This window comes from Mauremys mutica, chromosome 10 (genome assembly GCF_020497125.1).
Source record: "Mauremys mutica isolate MM-2020 ecotype Southern chromosome 10, ASM2049712v1, whole genome shotgun sequence".
NCBI classification, from domain to species: Eukaryota; Metazoa; Chordata; order Testudines; family Geoemydidae; genus Mauremys; species Mauremys mutica.
Window position 1 is genome coordinate 12,019,904 of NC_059081.1, and position 24,924 is coordinate 12,044,827.

General features: G+C 40.0%; 1 protein-coding gene across 8 annotated transcripts in view; it reads left to right on the forward strand.

Moving 5' to 3' along the window:
* The window catches only part of KALRN (kalirin RhoGEF kinase), a 743,024-nt gene that overhangs the window by 499,525 nt on the left and 218,575 nt on the right, over positions 1 to 24,924 (forward strand). For 7 of the 8 annotated variants that reach the window (XM_045032050.1, XM_045032053.1, XM_045032055.1 and 4 more), the window contains 6 exons: positions 3,324 to 3,490; positions 13,442 to 13,561; positions 17,317 to 17,535; positions 20,648 to 20,797; positions 21,900 to 22,014; positions 24,432 to 24,547. In XM_045032050.1, coding sequence (XP_044887985.1) covers positions 3,324 to 3,490; positions 13,442 to 13,561; positions 17,317 to 17,535; positions 20,648 to 20,797; positions 21,900 to 22,014; positions 24,432 to 24,547 — 887 coding nt within the window. The remainder of the gene's footprint in view (positions 1 to 3,323; positions 3,491 to 13,441; positions 13,562 to 17,316; positions 17,536 to 20,647; positions 20,798 to 21,899; positions 22,015 to 24,431; positions 24,548 to 24,924) is intronic. The other variant, XM_045032051.1, reaches the window with a different exon arrangement.

The following is a 24,924-nucleotide window of genomic DNA, read 5'->3' on the forward strand; positions in this document are numbered from 1 at the left end:
CCAGTGGGAGTGCTCGGACTGTAAAAGCCTTGGTTTAACTCCAGTTAAGAACATGCTTAGATCCATTCCTATTCAGAAAAACACTTAAACAAGTACTTAACTTTAATTATTTAACCATTTGGTTCAGTGTTACTTAAGCACATGCTCAGTGTTAAGTATGTGCTGAAGTGCTTGCTTGAACTAGGATGCGTTCCTGAACTGGGTTCTAAATCAGCACAGGAATACGTCCCTCTGAGTGTGGGAGTGATTCTTATTGTACAAAGAAATTTCTATTCAATCCGTTCAGTGATTTTATTATCTGGCAAATTCAAACTTAAGAGGTTTTGAAATTGAAGTCTCATGATATCTTTCTCTATAAGCTGCTGCTCAATATTACACAAAACACATTTTTGTCAATTATAAGTCAGCAAATGTATTTATTTTTCTCTTTATTTTAGTGTTTAATGGAAGCTATTTTCATTTTACATAAATGCATTTCATCTGTAAAGTTTAGCACAGATTTTGTCAGAAAATGTTTTTAATACATTTAAGGTTATTCAGTGATTTAGTTAAGACCTGATTATGTTGCTACCACTAAAAGAATTTGGGCAGTAGTAATACTAGCTAGCATAACTACTTATTTAAAAATTAGAAGTTAAGTGAGAAATTTGACTTCTGGCATCCATGCAAACAGAATGGCCTTTTCTTAAAATTATCAATGGACTATGTGAGTGGATTTTTTTCAGATTTCATCTTATTTTGTCAAGTTAGGCTTTTTATAATATCCTGATTGGTTAAAACATAGGCAGAATGTGATGTATAATATAGGCCTGATCCAAATCCTGTTGAAGTCAATGGTAGTCTTTTCATTGACGTCACTGTACTTTGGATCAGGCCTTATATGAATGTGGATAATTTAAAAGGTCTGTAGTTATCCAAAGGATAAAAGAAAAGATATATAGGTAGGTAGGTAGATTGTACAATGCACTAAATTATGCTCTCAATTACACCAGCATAAATTCCGAGTAAATCCAGTCACTTCAGTGCTGTTTCTCTAGATTTATGCCACTATAACTGAGAGCTGTGGTGTATTTATGTTGTTGTACTTGTGGTTACTCTTTTTAATAAATCTGTTTAAGAGCATGCTCCACTCAATACCAGTCTGTTGAAATCCCCTTCAGTAATGAGATGATTGAAGAAAACTGAAACTGCGTTCAGTTTATCGAAAAAACAGTTGTGCTTACATATCATAAACCTCTGGGTGAGGACTTTTGTGTGTGAAATTATTCCAAAAATACAATGTAAAAATGCTTTCTATTTTACAAATCCACCTTTGAGAAGAACGAGCTCTCTCGTTGCATATACTGGCAATGTGGCATAAATCTCTGTGACATGTGGCAAGCAAGAAAGGGCAAATCATTCATCATTGGGAGAGCAGTCTGCCCTTGGATAACATCCTAGGCAGTTTACTGGTTGCTGCTGATGAGTTAGCACGGTCAAAACTACATCAGTCGAGTGTGCATGATGGAAAACTGTGAGTTTAATATCAAATAGGCATGGTGAAGTCAAGCATACAAAACACCAGCGATGTCCTAAGGACACAGTACCATATGTAGGCTAATTATAACAAATGTGCATGGTGTCTGGCAGTTAGAAGGAACTTCACTCCCAAGAATGGGAGCATAAATTAAATTTCCAGACCCTAAATGTGAAGCCTGGGGCCATTCCACCTTATTTGGTAATGAAGAAGCTGTTTTGTTTTGGCTGGGAAAGAGAATCAGCCAATCAGTTTCACTCTGATGTGGCTTTCATGATAAAACCAGAAACTGGAAGAGACAAGGGTTGACACAGGGTTGATTTGGTTTCTAATTCTGGCCTCTGCTGATATCACTGTGTCAGAAGGTAAAAGTCATGGAACTTTGGGACATAGAAAAGGTGCTTCATATTAAATGCCTCGAAACATAATTTCCTTGCTTCCTGTACAACAGCTTTTAGTCGCGCAGGGAGGGGGGAGGAGAGGAGGGAGAAGTCCTTTTTTTAATCTTGTTTTATTTTATATAATCAAATGGCTTTGGAGAACAGTGCAGTGTTTTCTCACACTTACTTGGAGCTGATTATTATAATTATTAGGATCCTGCTTCTGTTGAAGCCAATAATAAAATTCTAAATAACTTCAATGGGAGAAGGATCAGGCCCTTCCTGATTTATCATTACATGGATTACAGTAGTATGGAATGTCAAATAAAGACTCTGGCCAAAGTCTGTCAGTTACACTGGTGAAATTGCAAATCAAAGAGGACAGTATACTGCTCTGCATTGTTTTTCTTGAGACAGTTACACAGTGAGTCAGATCCTCTGGTCCAGTGAAGCATATTCAATGCTGGACTTTGAGAGATTGGGGAAGCCACCTTTTCAGGCCTCTGGTTCTAGAGCTGGTTTGGGAATGATTTGACACATGGCATAATTGAGAACAACCTAAAGGATAGTATAAATTACAAGAGTGTTAATGGTCCCCTAAGGAGCCAGACAGACTTTAGGCACACTCCACATTGTGGGCCCCCAGCTACCATCCTAAATTGAGGACAGGAGTGAGTTTGTCTGTCTTTCTTTCTTTCTTTCTTTCTTTCTTTCTTTCTTTCTTTCTTTCTTTCTTTCTTCAAAGAAAGAATGTGTTTATAAGATATTGATTAATGAAATAACATAAGGCCGGGAGATGATTTTAGTCTTTGATTTGTTAAAATTCATAAAGTATTTTTTAAAATTCCCAGTTCCACATCACCAAAGCTGTAGTCAAATCATCTCCATATGGACAGTTTCAGATGAGCAAAACATGGAGCAATCAACACGGAAACGTCATTGTATTGATACACACAGTGACAGACAGGACAATACAGTCATAGGATTCAACAAACATGTGCATCAGGATAAACCACAGGGCCGGCTCCAGGCACCAGCCCAGCAGGCAGCTGCTTGGGGCGGCCAACGGTGAGGGGCGGCAAGTCCAGGTCTTTGGCGGCAATTCGGCGGCCGGTCCCTGGGTCTCTCTCGGAGCAAAGGACCGGCCACCGAATTAATGCCAAAGAGTGAAGCGGTGGCGGTAGAGCTTCCGCAGATTGCGATCGTGGCTTTTTCTTTTCTTTTCTTTTTTTTTTTGCTGCTTGGGACGGCAAAAACCCTGGAGCCAGCCCTGGTAAACCATATGTTGTTTGTGAACACTATGAGAGGGTTTACCAAGAATCAAGAGAGATTCAAATCAATGTGCCGGGTGGCAGAATTGTGCTGCAAAAGGAATTGCAAATAAATGAAATTGTCTCTCTCTCTCTCCGTATGTCATTTTGTTGTAGGCATTGAACTAATCTGCGAAAAGGACATTGATCTTGCGACACAAGTGCAAGAGCTGCTGGAGTTCCTTCATGAGAAACAGCATGAGCTAGAGCTTAACGCCGATCAGACTCACAAACGGCTAGAGCAGTGCCTACAGCTCCGGCACCTACAGGCTGAGGTCAAGCAGGTCAGGCTTTCTACCACAGCCATTAAACCATTTTGTGGTCGCTTAAATGTGTCTTGAAAGCAATTACAGTACGTGCGGGCTGTTAAAACCATTTCTGTCAAATTGCCTCCCTTTACGTGTATGGAGTCTTAATCCTTTTCTTTAGCAGTACTTGATCTATTCACAGGTTCCAAAATGACCCTTTACAAGTAACTGAGGAGTCTGTTCCATGTTCTGTGCCTGTGCAAGAATATTTCTGGGAGTTACATTCACCGTCCATGCAGAACTGACCCCATAGTTCCTAGATTGGGGTGTTCTTTAGAACAGAATGTGCTCTGGGAATATAAGGATTGGGGTACAAACTGAAAGCATTGTGGATCATTGGTCTCATTAGTGGATATCTCAATGCCCAGGTCTAGTTTGACCTCTTTACTTAATTTTTTGCATTATTACTGATCTGTGGGGCGCTCAGCCAAGTTGATCATCTTTGGTTAAGATGTAGAACCCTGACTATTTGTAGTCTTTAACCTAGGATCTCAATTTTAGGGCGTTAGTCTGCTAGTCCCAATTACATTAAAGCTCAGTCAGTTGTGTTTTGCCTACCTAAATTTCCCAGTAGCTTCATTTGGGTGTGTAATATTTCTTCACTTGCTGTACTATATGGCTGCATGCTGCTGCACAGCTGCAATTTTTCACTCCAGAGGTGGCTGCATTTCAATGAAGTGACTATCTGTCCTAGTTTAATGGGACAGTCTGGGTTTTTCATAGGATGCCCCGGGAATGTCTTTCTGATCACTTGAACTATCCCAGTGTTCCATTTCATCAATGAAAATGTTTGGTGTTTATTTTTTTAATAATTACAAATGTTTGTTCATGACATTACTTTAGGGAGTAAAAGATGCTCTGTGTTTACCAGGAAAAAAGAGTTCAGTGGAACAAATGCTCAATGTTTGGAGTGCAGAGAAAAGTCAAATGAGCATAGACTCTATCAAAGCTGTTCTTTTGCACAAAGTGAATGTTAATTACACTTGTTCAATGTTTCATGAGAAACTGATGGAGAACATTACATTACTGGCAAAAATTCTTCACTCTGAGAAATATGTACTTGGGGCTGCAGAAGCTGGCAGTTGCAACATTAGTGCATGTTTTAAAAAAAAGTGCACTTTTGTATGAGTCGTTCGCAAGCTTAAAAGATGTCAACAGAAAAGTCTCGTAGTTTTTAATTTTGAAAATATAGTCACCTGGCATTCCAGTGGCAATATGAAGTGTGTGGAGTTTATAAAGTGCTTTGGAACCCTTCTGAATGGAAGGTTCTATTTTATTAATAATATCTTTGTCTATAAAGTGCCTTTCTTTCTATAGGGACCCCAAATATTTCACACACTATATTTACAACAAGCATTTCACTCACTGCTATGTAGCCAATTCTGAAATGAAACCTGGTGGATATTTAATAGCGCACAGCAGCACTGGTTTAGAACATAGAGTACCAGACCCAACAGAAACTCTAGAAATACATGTTGTTATTATTGGGCCCAATCCAAGTCCCAGTAAAGTAAATGTGAGTCTTTCACTGGACTTTAAAAGGGGCTGGATTAGGCCCATTATTACAGCGTTGTTTTTAGAGAAATCCAGTGATGGCTGCACTCTGGATAACTGAAGCTGTGGGTCTCAGAAGCAAGGATTGGTTAATTTCATTCACAGGCGTGTGCCTTAGAATATTCTACAAACCAAACATCTAAAAATCTACGTGATAGGACTGAACTGTCTAACTTCTGCAAGAGGAACACAAATAGCTGTCTTGAATTAGTATTTCCTTAACTGTATTTGAACCATCAAAGCCTTCATTACTCTGTGACCTTTCAGCAAGCCTTTGGCTAAGAATCATTGTATTTGTTCAGCTGAATACTGAAAAATCTATTCCTTATTAACCTATCAATTATTGTAGCTAGTTTCCCCTGAGAAGAGCCAAATTAAAATATATCTGTGCCCTTTCATAAGGTGGCTGTATTTGGTTTCCCGGGGGATGAGTAATATTCACAACCACTTAATGAAATTGGAAAATATATTGATTTTGGCTTGTTGTTCATCGCTGGTCTGGTCCAAATTTCCTTCACTTTTTAGAGCACTTGAGACAATGATTGGTCTCCATCTCATTACCAAATTGCACTTGGTCTTGAGAGTCAATTGAGATTTGGTTGCCACAGACACCTACTGTAGCTCTGGTAAAATTGTGCTGAAACAGCAAACTAGGCTAAGTTCTGGAACACGTACATATGTTTGCATTTTAATGTAATGGCTCACGTAAATCCAAAGTCTTTTTCCTGTCTGTATCTATTTATATCTCATTTAGGAAAGGTTTCTGCATTAAATCACATGCTTCACAGGTTTGAATGCCAAGAGGATACATGTTTGGAGCCATTTAAGTGGAACATCTCAAAGTGTGATGCTCTGTGACCTGAAACGGAGTGGAAATAATATAGATCACTGGCTCACAAAATGTTTCATATTAAGGAAGAGAGCCTCTCAAGGACATGTCCCCTCTCCCCCCACCCCCCTTTCCTGTTGTACCATAGAAGTAATAGCAGGATAGTATTAAGGAGATAAGATTAAAAGAAATTCCCTTTAATGCAATGCTGGCAGCTGTTTGGCTTTCCATTCCTGTTCCCCGTTTTTATATTTGTGCATTTATTTTCTTTCCCTAGGTGTAAGACTTTACTTTTCTTAGTACCCAATGTACCCAATCTCCCCTCACTGCCCCACTGTTCCTGTCTCTCCGGTTCATTTTGCTGTTTAATTCTTCCCTCCTGTGTGCCTTGTAACCCACCAGTTTTGGTGTCCACTTCAGATTTGATCACAATTGAATGTAACCCAAAGGACTACATGAAGCAACTGGTCTTGACTTTTTTCAGTTTAATAGCAGAAAAAGGCTCTGGAAACCTGAAAAGAGTCTTGAGCTGGGATATAACTACCAGGAGGTGTCCTTGCTTGAAGACTGGCAGATGCTTCCCTGATATACTGAAAGAAACTCCTCAGATCACCTGCAAGGGAATCACTTGCAAAATAAAGATTCTTGTACATTTATTTCTTTACTCATTAGTGGAGTTTCAAGTTGGAAGTCTGAGGAGAATTTGGCCTTCGTGTTTAATTACAGTGGGACACAGAAACAGTGAAACTCTGCTTATAGCCAATTGGAACAGAAGTCGATAATTGTTTCAGTGCATTGTAATTACAATTCTAGTGAAACTTCTGCTTACAGTGAAACCATTCTGCAGGGGAGAGGTGGTTTTGCTCTAAGAGGGTGCCACTGTTACTGCTTTTCAGTCATAAGCAACATGATTGGGCCTCTTTGGAGAGACTTAGGGGGGTTATTTAACTCCAGAAATATTTAATTTCCACTTCAACAAAATTGATAAAATCTGCAATTTGTAGGAAATGTCTGTTTAAAGGCCATCTCTTAGTGTTAGCCTGTCTGCACATTCCCAGATAATAGCGAGTCTATTAATATAGGAGAGTGATCAGAGAATTGTCTTGAGGCTATATTAGAAGCATCTATACAAAATTTTAATTAAAAGAATATTAAGTACCATGTAAGTCTGAGTCAATTTGTGAACAGGTCTTGTAAACCAGATAAAAAATATGTAAATGTTCACCTCCAAACATTTCCCAGTCCTAATTCCAACTCACATGCACAGAGAAAAAGGCTCTTTGTGATTGGTTTTTGCCCTGGCTGTGGTGGGTACTCAAGGAAGCTTTGGATACGCAAATAAAAGCTCTGCTTGCTAGATATACACAAAAAATAAAGATTAGTGGTGGAAAAATTACTTGTAAAAAAAGTTTAGACAGTCTAAGCTGAGAACTGTACATGTCTATAAGCAATGACGAGCATTTGTGAATATGTTTGTGCCATCAGAGTTCTCAGCAAACATTATGGAGTATGTTTGTGACTATCTGCATGATTGCTCGCTGGGTCTTGGGGGAAGGATGCAAGGAGCCTTTCCCTGCCTTCCACTCCTGAGCACAGTTAGCTCCTGGAGTACATGGACCAGGAACTCCTACACCACTGGCAGTCCTAGAAACTCCAGCTGAGCTGAACCACCATGGGGTGAAGGGAATGCCTCTTGCACCCTGTTAAAGAAGAGTTTATACTATGCTATCACTTCTGCAGCCATTATGGATGGTAGATTGTGACGCCTGGGTGAAACCAGGTGGACTGTGTGATGGGGTTGGATCACGAGAAGCTGATAAACTGCAGGGAGATGAAAGAGATGGTAGAGAAGAGAAGCTGAGAGGTACCAGGCCTGCCGGAGGAGGTAGAAGGTGGCACTGGGGAAAAGGCCCTAAAAGGAGGACCAGGAGATGCTGAGCATTTAAAGGAAGGAGCAAATGAAGCAGTCACAGAGAAAAGCAGATGCCATCAGCACTCTGGTTTGAATGTTGCGGCCCTTTGATCCAAGAGTGCCTGCAGCTTGCAGTTAACTGGCATGTTGGTACAAATGGGATAAAGCAGACCAGACCGAGGGCATTTGACTGAACCTCACTTTCCTTTTGGACCTGCAACTGGAACAGGCATGTGATAGAGTCTAATGTGCTTCTGTACACAATATGAGTACACATGGAGGAAAGGAAATGAGAAAAGGTGGGCTATGCTAAACCCTTTATAGACTTTAGTAATACACCAAATAGTAAGATTAATCTCTACTACTCGTGTTGTAAATTACCCACTAGAAGATTACTGTAGCATTTTCATAGCTTAAATCCTCTTCCCTTTGATACTAATTACAGTTATCCTGTGTGCAAGTTTTGCTTACAAACAACTTCACAAAAGAGTACTTGTACAACGCTTCAGAAAGGAGAAAAATGAGGATGCTTAGGTGAAGATGATTAACTCTAGATTAGAAATTTACATAATTACTGCACAGGCTTCAAAACAAAGGATTTGTCATACCTGTTCAGACCATCAGTTCTCATATCCTGCCTGCAGCAATCCGTACCTGGTGCTTCAAAGAAAGGCTAAGCCCTGCCCTTTTCCCCCAACCATTGCTAAGCAGTTGATGATACAACACTGTACATAGGGATAAAAATGTCCTTCCTAACTTTCTAATCACCTGGAACCCTGAGTCATCAGATGTGATTTCCCTTCTTAGCTGTAATAACTACTGCAAATGTTATAGTACATCAAAAATTACTCAGCATCACAATTAGGAGTGGTGATGACAAGGCTACTCTTCACATTACTTACAAACTCAGAAATTGTTGCTGAAGCTTTCTGACTGGAAATATAAGGATAGACAAATCTGAACTGAAAAATGAAGGCAGTGAGTACAGGATGGAAGGTTTTACATTGCTGGTAAACTTCCAACAAGCTGTGTGTTTTTATAGTGCGTATAAAGTGAGCTCTGATTTATAGTCTGATTTAGACACTTAGAATAATTTCTTGTAATCATTATTACTGAGTTGTTTATTTCAGTTGTTTGGTTAACTTGGGCAACATAAAAGACAATTGTATTTGTGAGAAGTTGGTGAAGCAGAAAAAAAGATTGATTTCAAAGTAGTTTGCATTTAGACTTAGGCAATTAATTTAGCTGGTATTGATCAGGTGTGCTACATGTAGACACGCTAGACCACGGGGACAATGGCTGTTATTGTTTTTAAACAAATGGGACACAGCAAAAAAGTATGTTAAAATACTATCAACAGGAGGGAAGCCAAGAGGACCAATGAGGCACTGAGTTAAAGCACTTGTGCTTTGATCCTGCAAACATTTACATACACGCTTCTCTTTAACAACATGACTTGTAAACATTTGCAGGATCAGGGTCTAGCTTTGTATCTCTGAAGACTAGATAGTATATTTTCAGAGCTGCATGAAGTTTTAGTTTCCACTGAAACATAGGATCCACAGATCTGAGGATGAATAGAATGTGCAGTATACAACTGACATTTCTGTCTCCTCCTGCTGCTTCCCAAATCTTCCTTACATGGATATCAGTGGAAAGTAGATTGCAGACTAGTGTTGCTACTAGATGGTAGAGTAACACTAGTGTGTTACTACTAAATGTCAGTGAATACTGCAAAACATCTGGAAATATTCAACTTGCAATTTTTAACAAATCCATTTTGCTCATGCAAATGGTTTTCACAAGTGATTGAGTTTTACTGATTTACATTCATGAATATTTGCACTTTAAGTACTTGTGCATTCTTCTAATTAGGGAGCAGAAATTATGTCTTTTGACTTACCTGACCAATCAGAACAGACTCAGGTTCACAGAATAGCTGAGTGGAAGAGCCTGCCCTTAGCCATGTAGGTACTCTACCTGGCTTTCATCAGAATTGTTTGTACCTCAATTTCATGAGAAGAAAATTTAACCAAAAATGTTGGTAAAAGTGTCACATGAGAGAGCTCTGAATGAAGCCAACAGACTCCAGGAAATGAAGAATCAAGGCTGAAATGCCATGCCTAACCCCGCTAACCATTTTTAGTTGCAGCACATATAGTATGTGTGTTCACCTGCTTTCAAAGAGTGAGATGAAGGGCAGAGTGACAGATAGCTATACCACTTACATTTCCAGTATTTATTGGGCTAGGTCAGGCATTTGTTATTTCTATAAAGTAGGTTTTTTCAGAGCCATTGTGTAAATGTAACATGACTGACAAGATGGAAGAACAGGACTCTGCTTTAAGATGCAAATTACTGATTTCATTGGGTCAAGGTGGCTGTTGCACAGAGAGATCAAGTACATGGAGGATATCTCATTACCACAGATGTTAGAAAGTAAGTCCTATTATGTCATCCAGTCCATTGCCCTATGTTTACAGTCAACCTGACTTTTAAGGATGCGGTTTCTGAAGCTGTCGAGGGGATTTAGAGAGACAAATTCCTAAAAAAATTCTGCATCTAAATCTAATGTTTTAGAAAATTTCAGCTTAAAGGTTTGATAAATGAAGGCTGCTTCCTAAAATTCCCTATGACCTTCTGATCGCTTTTTAAAAAGAATGATTATGCTCAGCTACTGCTTTTCTAAAAGAAATACTCCTTGTTAAAAAAAAAATTCACACCGGCCCAGGTCAGCCAGGAGTTCAGCAAAAACGTGAAAGTGTTTGCTGGTTTATGCTGTTGTCACTTCATATCTTGTCCAGCCATGGTGATCCTTTAGTTAATTCCTTCCTAAAAGAGACAGAGTTTCAATTCTTGGTACAGTGTAGTTTGTAATACATGGGCTTACTGGTCTGGGGGATTATACAAAATCATAGACAAAAAGATTGTTGTGTGATAATCCCTTTCCTTTTTCTCAGAATCTCTGTTGTTTCCCACAGCAACAGTAGCACTTGCTGATGAAAGAGAGAGAGCTGATAGATCAAGACTGCCCTACTGCTGACTTGAGCAGAATGCTATTTTCTACAAATTAGGGTCACCTACATGTGTAGACTCGTTCCCTTTTTTCCTCCTAGGGACAACTAATTTCCTTGTCCCAGAGGGAGGCAAATGGCTGTGAGGAGGGTGATGTATGATATAGGGAGGGGAAAAAATGTTCCTTTTAAGGCACTTGAATGAATCACTGTGGGAGGAGGAAGGACAAAAGATAAATTGCTATCTAGAATGGTAAACCAGAGTTATTGAATTTCAAAGCTGTATAGAGCATGAGCTACATTTGTGAAAGTGATTGGGCAGTAAGGATTTCCTGTGGATTTGTGAACTAGATGTAACAACTTGCAAAATAAGGCTGGATTTCTTGCAATAATTTGCAGCTACATTAACAGAAAATAGGAGTAAGAGTTGTAGGCAAATTTATCCAGAAACTTACATGTGCAGTTTGATTATTTTTGGACAACATGTTTTAAAATAGCAGAATGCATTTCCACTGTTTAAAAAAATGTTCTGGTACATCTGTCATACATATATTTACAGCCCAATTCTGCCACCCTGACAGTGTGCCTTACTCCAAAAGGAGTCTAAGAACCTGAGCCGAAGCCATTGAAACCAATGGAAAGATATTTCCTGACTTCAGTGGGCTTTGATTCAAACCCTTTTTGAAACCTGTGGGATTACTTGCAGAATAAGATACTATTCAACATCAGTAAAGGTAGCAGGATTGGGCCCATAATGATCTGGGGTGGGGGAATTGTTCACTTACATTTTTGAGAAAATTAATGCCCAAGAGACTATCAAGCATATTTGCATTATTCTTAGATAAGTGCAAATATACTTATGTAGCAAGGAGGCGGGGGGCTAAACTGTACATGTGCAGAATAAGAATCACAGTAAGATTAGAGCAGGGGTAGGCAACCAGTGGCACGTGTGCCAAAGGTGGCACGTGAGCTGATTTTCAGTGGCACTCACACTGCCCGGGTCCTGGCCACCGGTCCGGGGGAGGGGCTCTGCATTTTAATTTAATTTTAAATGAAGCTTCTTAAACATTTTTAAAACCTTATTTACTTTACATACAACAATAGTTTAGTTATATATTATAGACTTATAGAAAGAGACCTTCTAAAAATGTTAAAATGTATGACTGGCACGAGAAACCTTAAATCAGAGTGAATAAATGAAGACTCGGCACAGCACTTCTGAAAGGTTGCCGACTCCTGGATTAGAGAATGAAAATGGAAATTGCACTCTGTGCAAATGTGTAAGAAGAAACAACGCACATTGAAATCAAGCAGAACTGGACCAGAACTGCAGTTGTTAAGTGCAAATTGAAGGAATACCTCATTGTGCCCATGCTGATCCATGCTAGTCCAAGCAAGAAAGTTAAAATGAACAGGACAAGCAAGGATAAACGGAGAACTTTTGAAGGCTGAATACTATGACAATGAGATCACAGTTCAGGGTGGGATAGCTACAGGCCTAAAAGAGTTCTCTGTCACTAGGGTTACTGTGGATACAGGACACACTCCTTTTTGAAACAATGTAATCAAGAAGCATCCTTAAAGTCTGTTTGCGCTAATATGGTTCCCTGCTCAGTGTAGACAGGGATAAACTGTTACAAACCCATGCTATAGAATAAAGGGGGTTCCTTGTTTATAAAATCCATGGGCCCTTGTCTATAGAAGAATTTGTCCACATTGGTCAAGGAATTGTTGGCATACTGCTATCAAGAATGTGTTCAGACATGGCTATGGTCAACAGTAGAGGTGAGCCTGAGTTCTAGATCTTGGACTGTGATCCAGATCATACCTAACCTTCCTCCAAATTTCTTGGTGTTCACATTGAAGGGAGAGGGATGTTTTGATTAAAACTAGTCAAACTCTCATATAGAAATAGGCCCATTTTTTGTTTCAGCAAATATGAAGACACTTCCTAAGAAGTATCCAAACCATGAGGCTCCATGGGACCTGACAAACCATCCCTTTCACCTAACCCTGTGCCAGAAGCTTGGTGGTTGAAAAAATACAGTACAGGGCATGAGCACTCACATTGCTAGCTACAGTCAATGGGCCTGACCCTGATTTCATTTAAATGTGAGCTCAGAATCATGCCCCTGGTCTCTGTGACACTTTGCTAGGAACTGTTTTATTTGCTAATAAGATGTAAGTACAACAAAGCAGCTTTTAAGGTGAAAATGTGACTTTTCAAACATAAATATGGACAGGAATTTGAAAAAGCAGTGGAAGAGCATGTCTAATTTGAACTCTGCCCTGTTGCACTTTGCATTCCTGCCCCGTGGCATTTACACAGAGGAATATTCACTTTTGACACTGGGCACTTCCTTGCCATCTAAATACTCCTGCAGTGTCTTATAATTTTTCAAGCAATAACTTCTACAGCGTGACCTTTTGTTTCTTTGACAATTAATATGATTTATGTAATGAAGTCAGTCCTTATCCAAGGATTTATCTTCTGCCGATTGACTCGCACTCAGACCATGTTAAGCAAAATACATTTCTTCAGATGAGTCATTAGGAGACTCTGTGACTGCATGGACAATCAGATCAAGATAACCTTTCAACATATCCTTTCTGTACAGGTGCTCGGCTGGATTCGGAATGGGGAATCAATGCTCAATGCCAGCCTAGTCAACGCAAGTTCCCTTTCAGAAGCTGAGCAGCTCCAGCGAGAACATGAGCAATTCCAACTGGCCATAGAGGTAACACCAATGGCAATATTTTGCTTCTCTTTCCCAGATAAACAGTATAGATGGGACTGTCTCTCAGGCATACATCAAACCATTGTTTGCTTGAAGAAAAAGAAAAAATAATCTTTGAAAAGGCAATTTATAACTATCCTCATAAGGTAGCAGGAGGGTAACAGCGATATAAATTACTTATCAATAGCTAGTCCTTTTGCTGTCAGATGTAAACAGTGGCATTCATGAAAACTCCATACACACACATCCTGATAATTCCTTTGCTAATGTTATGACCAAATTAAAATTCTTGGAAGTGAACTTGAAATAGGAAAAGTTTACAAAGTCAGTTTCTTTCAGAGAACAAGATTTGTAGATTATTTCCAGGACCCACCATTATAAATATATTCATCACTGAATATTAAAGCACCCTCTCAGATGAAATCTGTCTGACTTAATTCTGCTGTTTTGGAATGAACAGGGGAAGTTCAGTAAAGAAGAACTCTCCTGAAATATTGTTTTGTCAGAATAGAGAAGTAAAGTTTGTACTAACTGTTGTCTAAATTGTGGTTTTGCCACAAGCCCTGTCCATGGGAGAGCACAGAGTTATACTGCCCTAGTATGGAGATTTATATAATATGTTTTTATATTGCACTCGACACCGTAGTATCTCAGCATCTTCCAGTACTGCATTCAGCAATGTGATTACCATCTGCCATTGCATTTGATATTATACTGGTGACATTCTAAGGGATGTATTGCCTTCTCCCATTCATGCTGATTAAGGAGTGTCTAATCCCCTAGATTATTACTCGAATGGTTACAATTTTCAGGAGTGAAGGAACATGCTGGCTTTCCTCAGGTCTCCTCCTGTAATCAAAATGTGTTAAAAACAAAACAAAAAAACTAGCTAGTGTCAAACTTGCAATTGCCATGAAAATAACGTCTCCATAGAGGAAGGTTTGGGAGAGTACTTTGCTTAGTAGAAACTGTATTATATGTTCCTGTAAACTTTAAGGAGACTGACATATGTTATCAGTGTTGCTAGTTGGTTTTGGGGTTATAATCTCTTCAAATAACCAATTTTGATCCAATTCTGCTAGGATTAAGGAAAGAGCAGCTCTTCACTGATGTTGCTCCCTGTGGGAAAAGCAAGAGTTTAGTATCTGGGATAGAGGGAGGGTGTCAATTCGGTATCAGCTGGTTGGCACTGAACTGTGCTGAGTAGATCTTAGCAGCATTAGGCAGACAGCACTGTGGGGAAGGATACATACTGTATGTGTATCACAGCTTGCTACCACTGGGGAGATGCTTGTATTCGGTAGTAAATGCGAGCCACACAGGGAGAAAAGGATTACAACATTGTAGGGGAAGAAAGTTTGCAAAGGAGAATACACTAGATTAAATATTAATAGTGTTTAAAGCTCAACATGTGAGAGAGATCTGCAAAGCACACAGGGCAGAGACAGGCCTCTAAAGGTTTTCTACATGTTAAATTCATTTTCATTTAAAATTCTTTAAAGTGTATTTAAAATAAGCATTACTACCCTAACAGCAGTAAAGCAGCTGGATATTAAATTCAACCAGTTGTTCTTGAACATCTTCCTAAATGTTTCTGCCAACTATTAATCCTTTTTGCTAATAGCTTTCTCTACATTGCATTATTCAACAGCATATTACCAGACGTTTTCAAGATCCTTTCCTGGTTCAGGGATTAGATCATAAATGTATCAAGTGTGAATTTGGCATTAACAGTTAAAAATGAAAAAAAAGACTAGGTGTGTCTTTAGGAGACTTGGGTTTCCTTACAGAAGGTTAAAAATAAAATCAAAACATTGAGCTAAACAGTGTCCCCTCTGTGCAGACATGTCAGATGAGTGGGGAAGGACTGAGGGGCCGTCTTCATCTTGGCAGCCTGCATAAGGGCTGCCCTTGCACTCAGGGGTGTGCAGAGTCTGCTACTCTGTTGCTCCCCCTGGGAGTAATAGCTAAGAAAAAGGATGAGGAGTGTGTGGATTCATGATTCTGTCCCTCCAACACCCTGGCCTTCATAGCTGAGCAGCTGTGAGACATCCCTAAAAGCCTTAAATTACTGTAGTAAATTACTCCTCCAGTCAGCACAGCCAGAGTACTCCAGGAGGTACCCTTGTCTCCTGGCATTTCCCGGGGGTGGTGTGACTGCAACTCCCCTTACAGTAATGTATCTGACATGAAATATTATTGTGGTACGTTATTATTAGATGGTACAAGGTCTGGGGAGTCAAGATCACTAAGATCTTCAAAGACTAGTGCAACTTTTTTTTCTTCCAGGTGGCTCAAATTCTATTATGAATTATTAATAGGGCTTCTGATTTTAGGTTTTAACTGATAATCAGCAATAAAACACTCCCAACAAGAAATAAATGAAACCAGTGTTTATCCAATAAACACTGGAAATGGGTACTTATATCTACGGGCTTGTCTACATGGAGCAGTAATGCAGATTTTGGGCATGTGATTTCTAGAGCGCACTAATATGTTGTGCATGAATTGGTCTGGTGTGCACTAAAGCTTCCCCAGTGCTCTTTAACATAGTGCTCTTTGAAACTGTATTATGTTAAAGTGCTCTAGGAAACATTACAAAAGGATTGCTCAGTACAGTATATGCTACTGCAGTGGTTTTCAAACTGTGGGTCGTGACCCCAAAGTGGGCCGTGACCCTGTTTTAATGGGGTCACCAGGGCTGGCTTAGACTTGCTGGGGCCCAAGCTAAGGCAGGGCTCAGGTTACAGGCCCCCTGCCTGGGGCTGAAGCCACTGGACTTCGGCTTTGGCCCCCCGGTATGGGGCTTTGGCTTTGCCACCCGCCCTGGGGTGGCAGGGCTTGGGTGAGCTCAGGCTTCGGTCCCCCATCCTGGGTCCTGTAGTAATTTTTGTTGTCAGAAGGGGGTCGCGGTGCAATGAAATTTGAGAACCCCTGTACTCCTGTAACGAGTAACATATATAATATACGTTGCTCATTACAGTATGTACATTACACTATGTACCAAAACTCTAATTGTTGGACATCTACATAAAACTCAAACATTGCTAAAAGTTAACCCTGAAAAATGAAATTAATAACCTCCCCAAAGAAGCCCTAATTGTGAAATAACACTGTTAATAATAATAATACATTTTGCATGGCCATTTACAGAGATTAAAAGAGATAATGGTCCCTTTAAAGCACCTTCATATTTTCTGGAATTGATGGGTTGGAATATTAGGGCCTGATCCCGCAGATACCTGGTCAAGTGAATATCTTTACTCTCATGAATAATCCCACTTATGTTAATTGAAATACTCATGTGAGTAAAGTTATGAGTTTAAGTGGATCGGGCCCTTAGTTTGCTATCTGTTATAGATTTGCTTATTGCTTTCATCCTTTGCTCCAGAGTGGGGAGCATTAGGCACTGTGTGGAGGCCGGGTATAGCTCCTGATTGCCATTAGCTGAATTTTGGGTACCAAAAGGGGTGTAATTCCATCAGGATTCCTAGGTTACTGCCATAGTGGCAGTAGCTAATCTATGGAGTTTACCCATATATCCTCCAGTGCTTGCTGCTCCTGCTCTAACAATGTGTTGTTCACTTGTGTCAATAAGGTGCACCGAAGTGCTTTATAAAAAATAAATGTTAATTCTAGAAAATTATCTGAAAATGTTTCACTCTCTCGCATCTCCATGCTCACACCTCGCTTCATCTCTTTACCATACATCTGGTACATCTGTACAAACCTCTTTTTCCTCCCCTCATACACAGTCCCTCTTTCATGCCACTTCCTTACAGAAGACACACCAGAGTGCTCTGCAGGTACAGCAGAAGGCTGAAGTATTGCTACAGGCTGGGCACTACGATGCTGATGCCATCCGGGAGTGTGCTGAAAAGGTGGCATTACATTGGCAACAGCTAATGTTGAAGATGGAGGACAGGCTCAAGCTGGTCAATGCGTCAGTTGCTTTCTATAAAACCTCTGAGCAGGTGAGCTGAACGATGTTGTCCTGGTATATACACCAGCATAGCTGATTCCCACCCTAAACAGGAAAGGTCTTGATTGTACCAACTAGTGCCATCTGCCTCCTAGTCACTTGGTTACTCTCTAATCAGCAGAGGACCTTGACTGGCTCCCAATCCCCTTTCACAATTGCAGGCCATGGTAGCTTTCTGGGGCATAGCACAGAGCTTCAGCTTTAGGGTTCTTCTACCTCATCTTGAGTAGTCCCCAAGGTATGGATGGAGAGTCTGGAATATCAGGCACAAAACCCAGAAGTAGAGCTGGTCACAATTGTTGCATGTGAAAGGTTTTTTTGATAAATGTCACTTTGAACTATATGAAAACTTTTGTCCCTCCCACCCCCATTCTTCTTTTCATTAAAATGGTACGAACAATATTGAGTTTGGGTTTTTCTCTCCCCTTCCCCGAGGGGGCAAAAGGGAAAGAGAAAGGGGGTGAAGGAGGGAAAGAGCCTGAATCCGCAATACTTTTGTTTAGAATTTAGATTATGTTTTTTGTTTCATTTCAAACATTTTTTAAAGGGGCTCTGTGCGTTTCTTTCCTTTTAAATTGCTACCGCTTAACATTTACAATTTTTGATGAGCCCTAGCCAGAAGTATCAATACTAGTTAGGCATCCTGGTACCAAACAAATAAGGAAATAAATTATAGAGTGGCTACTCCTAACCCAGTAGTACAGGGCAAGACAATGTAGACCACGCTAAGAATCATATATCAGCTCTACCTTGCCTTGTTCCAGGAGTCTATATACTGTAAAGTGCATGCGAACTGGCTTCTGATAGGGTTGGATTAGTTCATCCCTTGCATAAACAAGTTCAGCTCTTATTGAGGTCAATAGGAATTAGGTCTGTTTACCCTGGGCTTCTCGTGTGGATGCTCAGATGGCATTGCATGGTTTAACTTAGCACAATCGTGCAGTTTGTGCTGGTGTGGACATTGCATATCTTTGGGTTGGGTATACAAAAGGAAACAGTGATTTACACTGACTCCTGCAGTATTAGTCACATGCAGTTAGTTCATGCAGTTGAGCGTGCCAGACAGGCCCTGTCAGGACCTGCCACATTAGGAGCAGACCCATGCCTTGCAGTGGGTGTAGCTGATTTGATGGTAGCACAGTTTCTTGTCCATTATGGATAGGGATTTTTTCTAACTCCCCTTGTTACAAACTGCCTCTTGGCTAGTCTCCAATATGGTTTGTTTAATGCATTTGTAACCATGTTCAATGTAAATGCAAACCTTGTTACATGTGCCTCTGGCTGGCAAGACTTTTGAACACGGTTACTATCCTCAGTATACATAGGGTTGAAAAGAGCTACTGCTGCTAAAGGGATCTGAGGAAAAAAAAACACTAAGGGACACATTGGTGCCTTATGCAGTGAGACGCGCTGGCCAAAATATATGTAGTTTATTTGTCAAATCAAGACTCTTTTTCCACTTGCAAGTTGTTGATGAGCATATTGCCATGTCCAGCAGTTTGCTCATTGGTTGCTTTTATTCAGTGAATGTTTGGTGTAAAGAGAGTTCAGCTCACAAACTGTTTTCTGCCAGTAATCGTTCATCAACAATCAGGCTATTTGATTGGTCATCTAGGTCACATGGTGTTTCTGTTTCCAGATTAGATTACAATAATTTTTATACACAGGAGGATAGCCTGAGTAAGTAACTGGGGCTTTGATACTCTCAGAAAGGGAGTGGGGAACACTGTAGGGAGCAGCTGTGGGAGAGAAGCTAGAGCTAGGGAATTGTAAGAAATGTTTGAACTTTTCCATAACTCTGTTCCACAGCAACTGTTCTGGCTACCCCTACCGTCCCCTGATTTAAAGTTATCCTAGTTCCTTCCTGACTGTGTTTACAACAGACTTTATGCTAATTTTTCCTCATCATATTAACAAAGACTAATGACATTTGCATATATGAGGCAGTCCTATTTGTGAAAGGCATGTACACAACGTTGTTCATCTTGTTTGGTTAATTGCCTCAGGGCCAGTACTCCAAAACATTTCGATGCCCTCAAGAACCCCAAAATAAAAAGCAGGTAAGCCAAATGCTTATTCTGTGTACAGCACCTGGCACGCTTCCTGCACAAATAAGTGTTCTTGTGTCAACGTGCACATTTGCACACAGACATTCTCACAAATAGACGCTTCCTCTGAACATTAGCCTTGTTCAGATGAATATTAGTGGGAAGTGTGTAAGAACATGTGAACATGGTCAAATCCAACTTCATTGAAAATTTGGGAGAATGTTTGAAAGACATATTTTTGACATCAATGGGATTTAGCACATGGGCGGTAGGGCACTTAGAATCCCAGTCTGTCACTATCCGCATGCAGTCTTTTCACAGTAGCAAAAGCTCTGTTGCTGTTAAGGGCTGCTCTGCACACCATTTTCATACGGATTAACTATAGGGGTTTAGTTGGCTCATTCCGGTAAATTTACCAGAGTAAGCTATAGCTAAGCTTTATACCAGTATAACCGCATCAACACTAGGGGGTTACACCAATTTAACCTATAACCTTTTCTAAACAACTGTTACAGAAACTGGCCACAGACAAGACCTAATGTGCAGCTAAAGAAAATTAATTCCAGATTTAGGTTCTGTTTCAGGAAAGTATTTAAGCATGTGTTTAATTTCAAGCATGTGCTAAATCTTGTTGACTTCAGTGGGATTAAGCACATGTCAAAGCACCTTTCCTGAATAGGGATCATTTCCTGAATGATGATCTGGGGCGGATGGAACTCTATCCCAGTATAAACCTCAGGGTTTCTCACCTGTTATTCCTCAGAGGGGGAGTAGGATTTCTCCTCCTTAATCAGGATGAGTTACAGACCACAGCTCCAAACTGCAGGGATCCCTAGTGTGAAGAATGGATGATAGGGCCTTCTATGAAGAGGCCCTTTGCACCCACATATTCAACACTCCCTAATGGCACTGTTCCCATGGACTGATATCCCAAATACTTATCTGTGAAACACTTTTGACTGGTCTAACAGTGAGCTAATCAGCTTTTAATTAATCTTTATGTTGCTGGTTATGACTCCGGTAATTGAGCTGCTGTGTTTTGGGGCCATTCTTCAGGTGTGCAGTGTGCTGGAGAGTCTGGAACAGGAGTACAGAAGGGATGAAGATTGGTGCGGAGGTCGGGATAAACTTGGACCAGCAGCTGAGATAGACCATGTCATCCCCCTTATCAGCAAGCATCTGGAACAGAAGGAGGCTTTTCTCAAGGTCCAATCTTACTTCTGTAATTGCTCGGAAACTCTTTCAGGCTTGGAAGAACAGGATTATTAAGTATTATTATAGTAATTTATTTTCTAGGAGGCAGAGCAGTTTAGAGCGATGTTTTTGCACTTGCAGGGCGGGAGGTTCTAAATTCTAATCCAGTTCTCCTACTGACTTGCTATGTAACCTCTGGGCAAGTTTCCCACCTGTATAATGGGGATAGTTATACTTATCTGAGAGAAGCATTGCAAGGATTAATTAGGGAATGTTTGCATTACAGTTGGAGCATGTTAATTGCTACACAAGCACTAAGTATTATTTGTTCACAAAATTATTTATTATGAAAATTTAAAATACCCCATAGTACAAGGCATTTCATATGTGCTTATTTGAAATTTACAATGCTTAGAATTCCATGTAACTAATGAATTAGAGATGCATGAAGTAGATTTCACCTCCATAGGGCAGCACCAGGGTTGATTCTGGGCTTTCTGCCTGCCATGCAGGTGTTACACCATATGAGCTGCTGAGCTGGTTGGCTTGAATGTCAACTAGCCAGGAGCCTGCCACCCATTGCAAATGACTATACTTATTTGAAACGACTCACATAGGCCAATCTTAAAAAGTGAAATATATAGCTCACTCGTGGTATGCAATGAGCAAATTTCATGAGGCATTAAGTGGCACATAGCACTGGAAGGGGCCTCCTGTGTCATCAACTTCAGTCCTTGTTATCGCAGGCAACCCTATCATATAATCACATTCATAAATTTATCAGTTGATTTCTGCTAGATTAAAAATGTATGCTCTGTACCAGATCTTTACACAATTACTTTATTATCATAATTAGTTTGCTTCAGGAAATTAAATCAGCCACTGTTTCTAAATAGTCAGGGATAGTTAATACTCTGTAATGCACCATCCATGAGATTGTTAGTTTAGTGGGTGATGTGTGGTACATGTGACTGTCAGATGTTGCTCTCCAGAATTCTTTCAGTATGAGCACCTGCTTCTGGAGGTCAAGAGAAAAACTCATTATTTAATAAATTTCCTCTTGTTTTATTTTTACTTTTGCAACGGTAAATCTTCTCTGGGGCTTTTTCCATAGGCCTGCACATTAGCACGAAGGAACGCTGAAGTATTCCTCAAGTACATTCACAGGAACAACGTCAGCATGCCTGGAGTAGCAAGCCATACCAGGGGGCCTGAGCAGCAAGTGAAAGGTTAGAGCATTGATGCAATCGCAGCATTAAGATTTTTTTCTCTCACAAACCTAGATGTCAGATTCTCATCACCCTAAGGCTTCTAGACATGTCATAAAGGAGCCCAGAAGCTTACTACTTACTATAACTGAAACGACATCCATTATCGATAACTTTAACAACATCATCTTGGGATCTTTATGAAGGAGTTCCTGTCTCATTCACTAACTCTGATGAATGTTAAATGGACATCAGAAAGACACTGGCTCTGTGGCTCCTCTCATTTGGATGAAGTCTACAGGAATGACAGGGTGCAGTTCCATGATACAGGAGGTCAGACAGGATGTGTGATACAGGAGGTCAGACAGGATGATCATAAATACCTTCTAGCCTTAAAGCCTATGGAAGTCTGAATAGACACAAATCAAGTATAAGATCCCAATACACTCCTCTCCTGCCAAGACAAGCAGAAAATCAAAATCAAAATATGCTTGTCATCAGAATGCAACTCGTATCAATTCATTCCAAATCATGCTGCCACAGCAAGCACTAACCAACTGTCCTGTCCTTCACTAGTCTCTTTCACTTGGTCAAAAGAACATCGTTGCAACATGATGACATATTCAAAGTTTTTGGCTGTGTTTTCATTCCTGTTCCCCTACTCTTAATCAAACAGTTACTAATCTGTCCCCAGCAATCATGTAAGGTGCTGCTAAAGACAAGCCAAAGTGAATCTGCAGAACTAAGCAAAAAATTTTATTATTGAATTACTTGTGAAGTTGTAGAAAGGAGTAGATTAATGGCAATGCAGACATTATGTAGATTAATAACAAGAGCACAGGAGCCTGGGTTATTTGCATTCAGTAAGAGCATAAAAATGCCTCTGATCATTACAAAAGACACTTTTTTTTCCCTATGGATGCTAGTTTTTCTATTGGTGCCAGATTTAATCTCATGTTTAGCTTAAATTGTTAATGAATTTGAAAAATTGGTTGTATTTTGTCACTCTATGATTTCTGCATCTATTAAAAATGATGGGCCCAGTTGTTTAGGCCCTGATTTCAGCAAAATACATAAACACATGCCTAACATTATGCTAGTGTGTAGTCCTTATGTGAGCATGCAGATAATCAGTTTTTCAGTTCAGCGGCCAAACAGAAAAAGTGGGGGGAAAATCATTTTTGATTAACCTGAAATGAAATATTTTTGAATTTTTCAGCTAACTGAAAAAAATTTAAAAAATTCATTACAAGTTGAACAAAATGTTTCATTTCATTTTGTTTTTGAGGTGTTTTTACATTTTAAAAAAATTAATAACATGGAAGTAAGATTCAAAGCAAAAAGTGGTTTTGGATTAAAATGTTGAAACATTTCATTTAGAAAATGTCAAAATGAACGTTTACACTTTTTCTAATGGGGAGTCTGGCTAGCAAATCTTTTCTTTTAAACTAGTATGTGTGACACACTGGCTAGGTGTGTTCATCCCTCTCAAGTGGGATGTAACAGCTGTTCTTAATCATTCTGTTAGCTCAAGAAGTCAAAGCCAGTGCTTTGGTTGTGAAGATCCTGGTTTCTAGTCCCCAGTGTCAAGTCTGCATAGCCTGGGTTGGAAAGATGGCAAAGTATGAGAAAACATATACCTCCTTAGGCCGTCAAGCAGCAGCAGAGCTACTTCAGCTGCTCTAGGGCTTTTGGCATTGAGACTACAGTCATTTCCATAATGCCCTCATAGCACCTTCTCTACGTTGGGAGCAAAGGTGAGTGAATCAATGTGTAGCTGATCCACAGGAACCAAAGTTCACTGTGAAGGGCTCCACATTGTTCTCGGGGGTCTCCATCCCCTTCACAGGCTCTTCAAACCTTATGTAATGGAACTTCACCAGTTTGTTATATCTCTTGAGGACTAAACCTAATTTCTCCCTAAATTCTGCAGAAGTACTTGACACCTCTAAAATGTCATTTCCCCTGGCCCAAGATGCTGGGCTGTCTCGAGCCCTCCAACAGGCAGAATAGAGTAGAAGTTAATCTTTTCTTCTCCTATCTCCATCACTCCAGGCCCCTGAGTGAAGCAGCAGGATAGACCATTCAATGAAGGTGCAACAATAGTGTGCATCAAGTTATGTTGGCACTAAATCAAACTCAGTCTGAAACTCTGTTTTGGCATTTTCCCTATCCCCCACACAAAGTCACTAATGCCTGGTAACAATGAAACTTTAATTTTTACTAATTTTACTAATTTTGATTTTTCAACTGAAAAGAAAATCCCCCAAAATTTTGTATTTTTTTCACTAGCCTTTTTTAACTCAGTGTTTTGTTTAAGAAGGATGGTCTGAAGAGCTCTACTCCTGCAAGTTCACTCTGATGACAGGGAAATGAGCTCAGGCTTTGTTGGTTTATGTCTGCGTCCACTTATAGAGCCATTCTGCTTGGCCCCACAGCCATTCTGAGCGAGCTGCTGCAGAGAGAGAACCGGGTTCTTCACTTCTGGACTTTGAAGAAACGGAGATTAGATCAGTGCCAACAGTATGTGGTCTTTGAGCGCAGTGCCAAACAGGTACGGTAATGACCCAGTCCTGTCTGGGGTTTTTATATATCATTGTATCTATAAAAACAATGAGGAGTCTGGTGGCACCTTAAAGACTAACAGATGTATTTGGGCATAAGCTTTCGTGGGTAAAAAACCACTTCTTCAGATGCATTGAGTGAAAATTACAGATACAGGCATAGATATATTGACACATGAAGAGGAGGGAGTTACCTTACAAGTGGTGAACCAGTGATAACAAGGCCAATTCAGTCAGGGTAGATGTGGTCCACTCCCAATAATTGATGAGGAGGTGTCAATACCAAGAGAGGGAAAATTACTTTTGTAGTGAGCATACAAAAGCCAGTAGGAGAACACTTCAGTCTCCCTGGACATTCAATAACAGA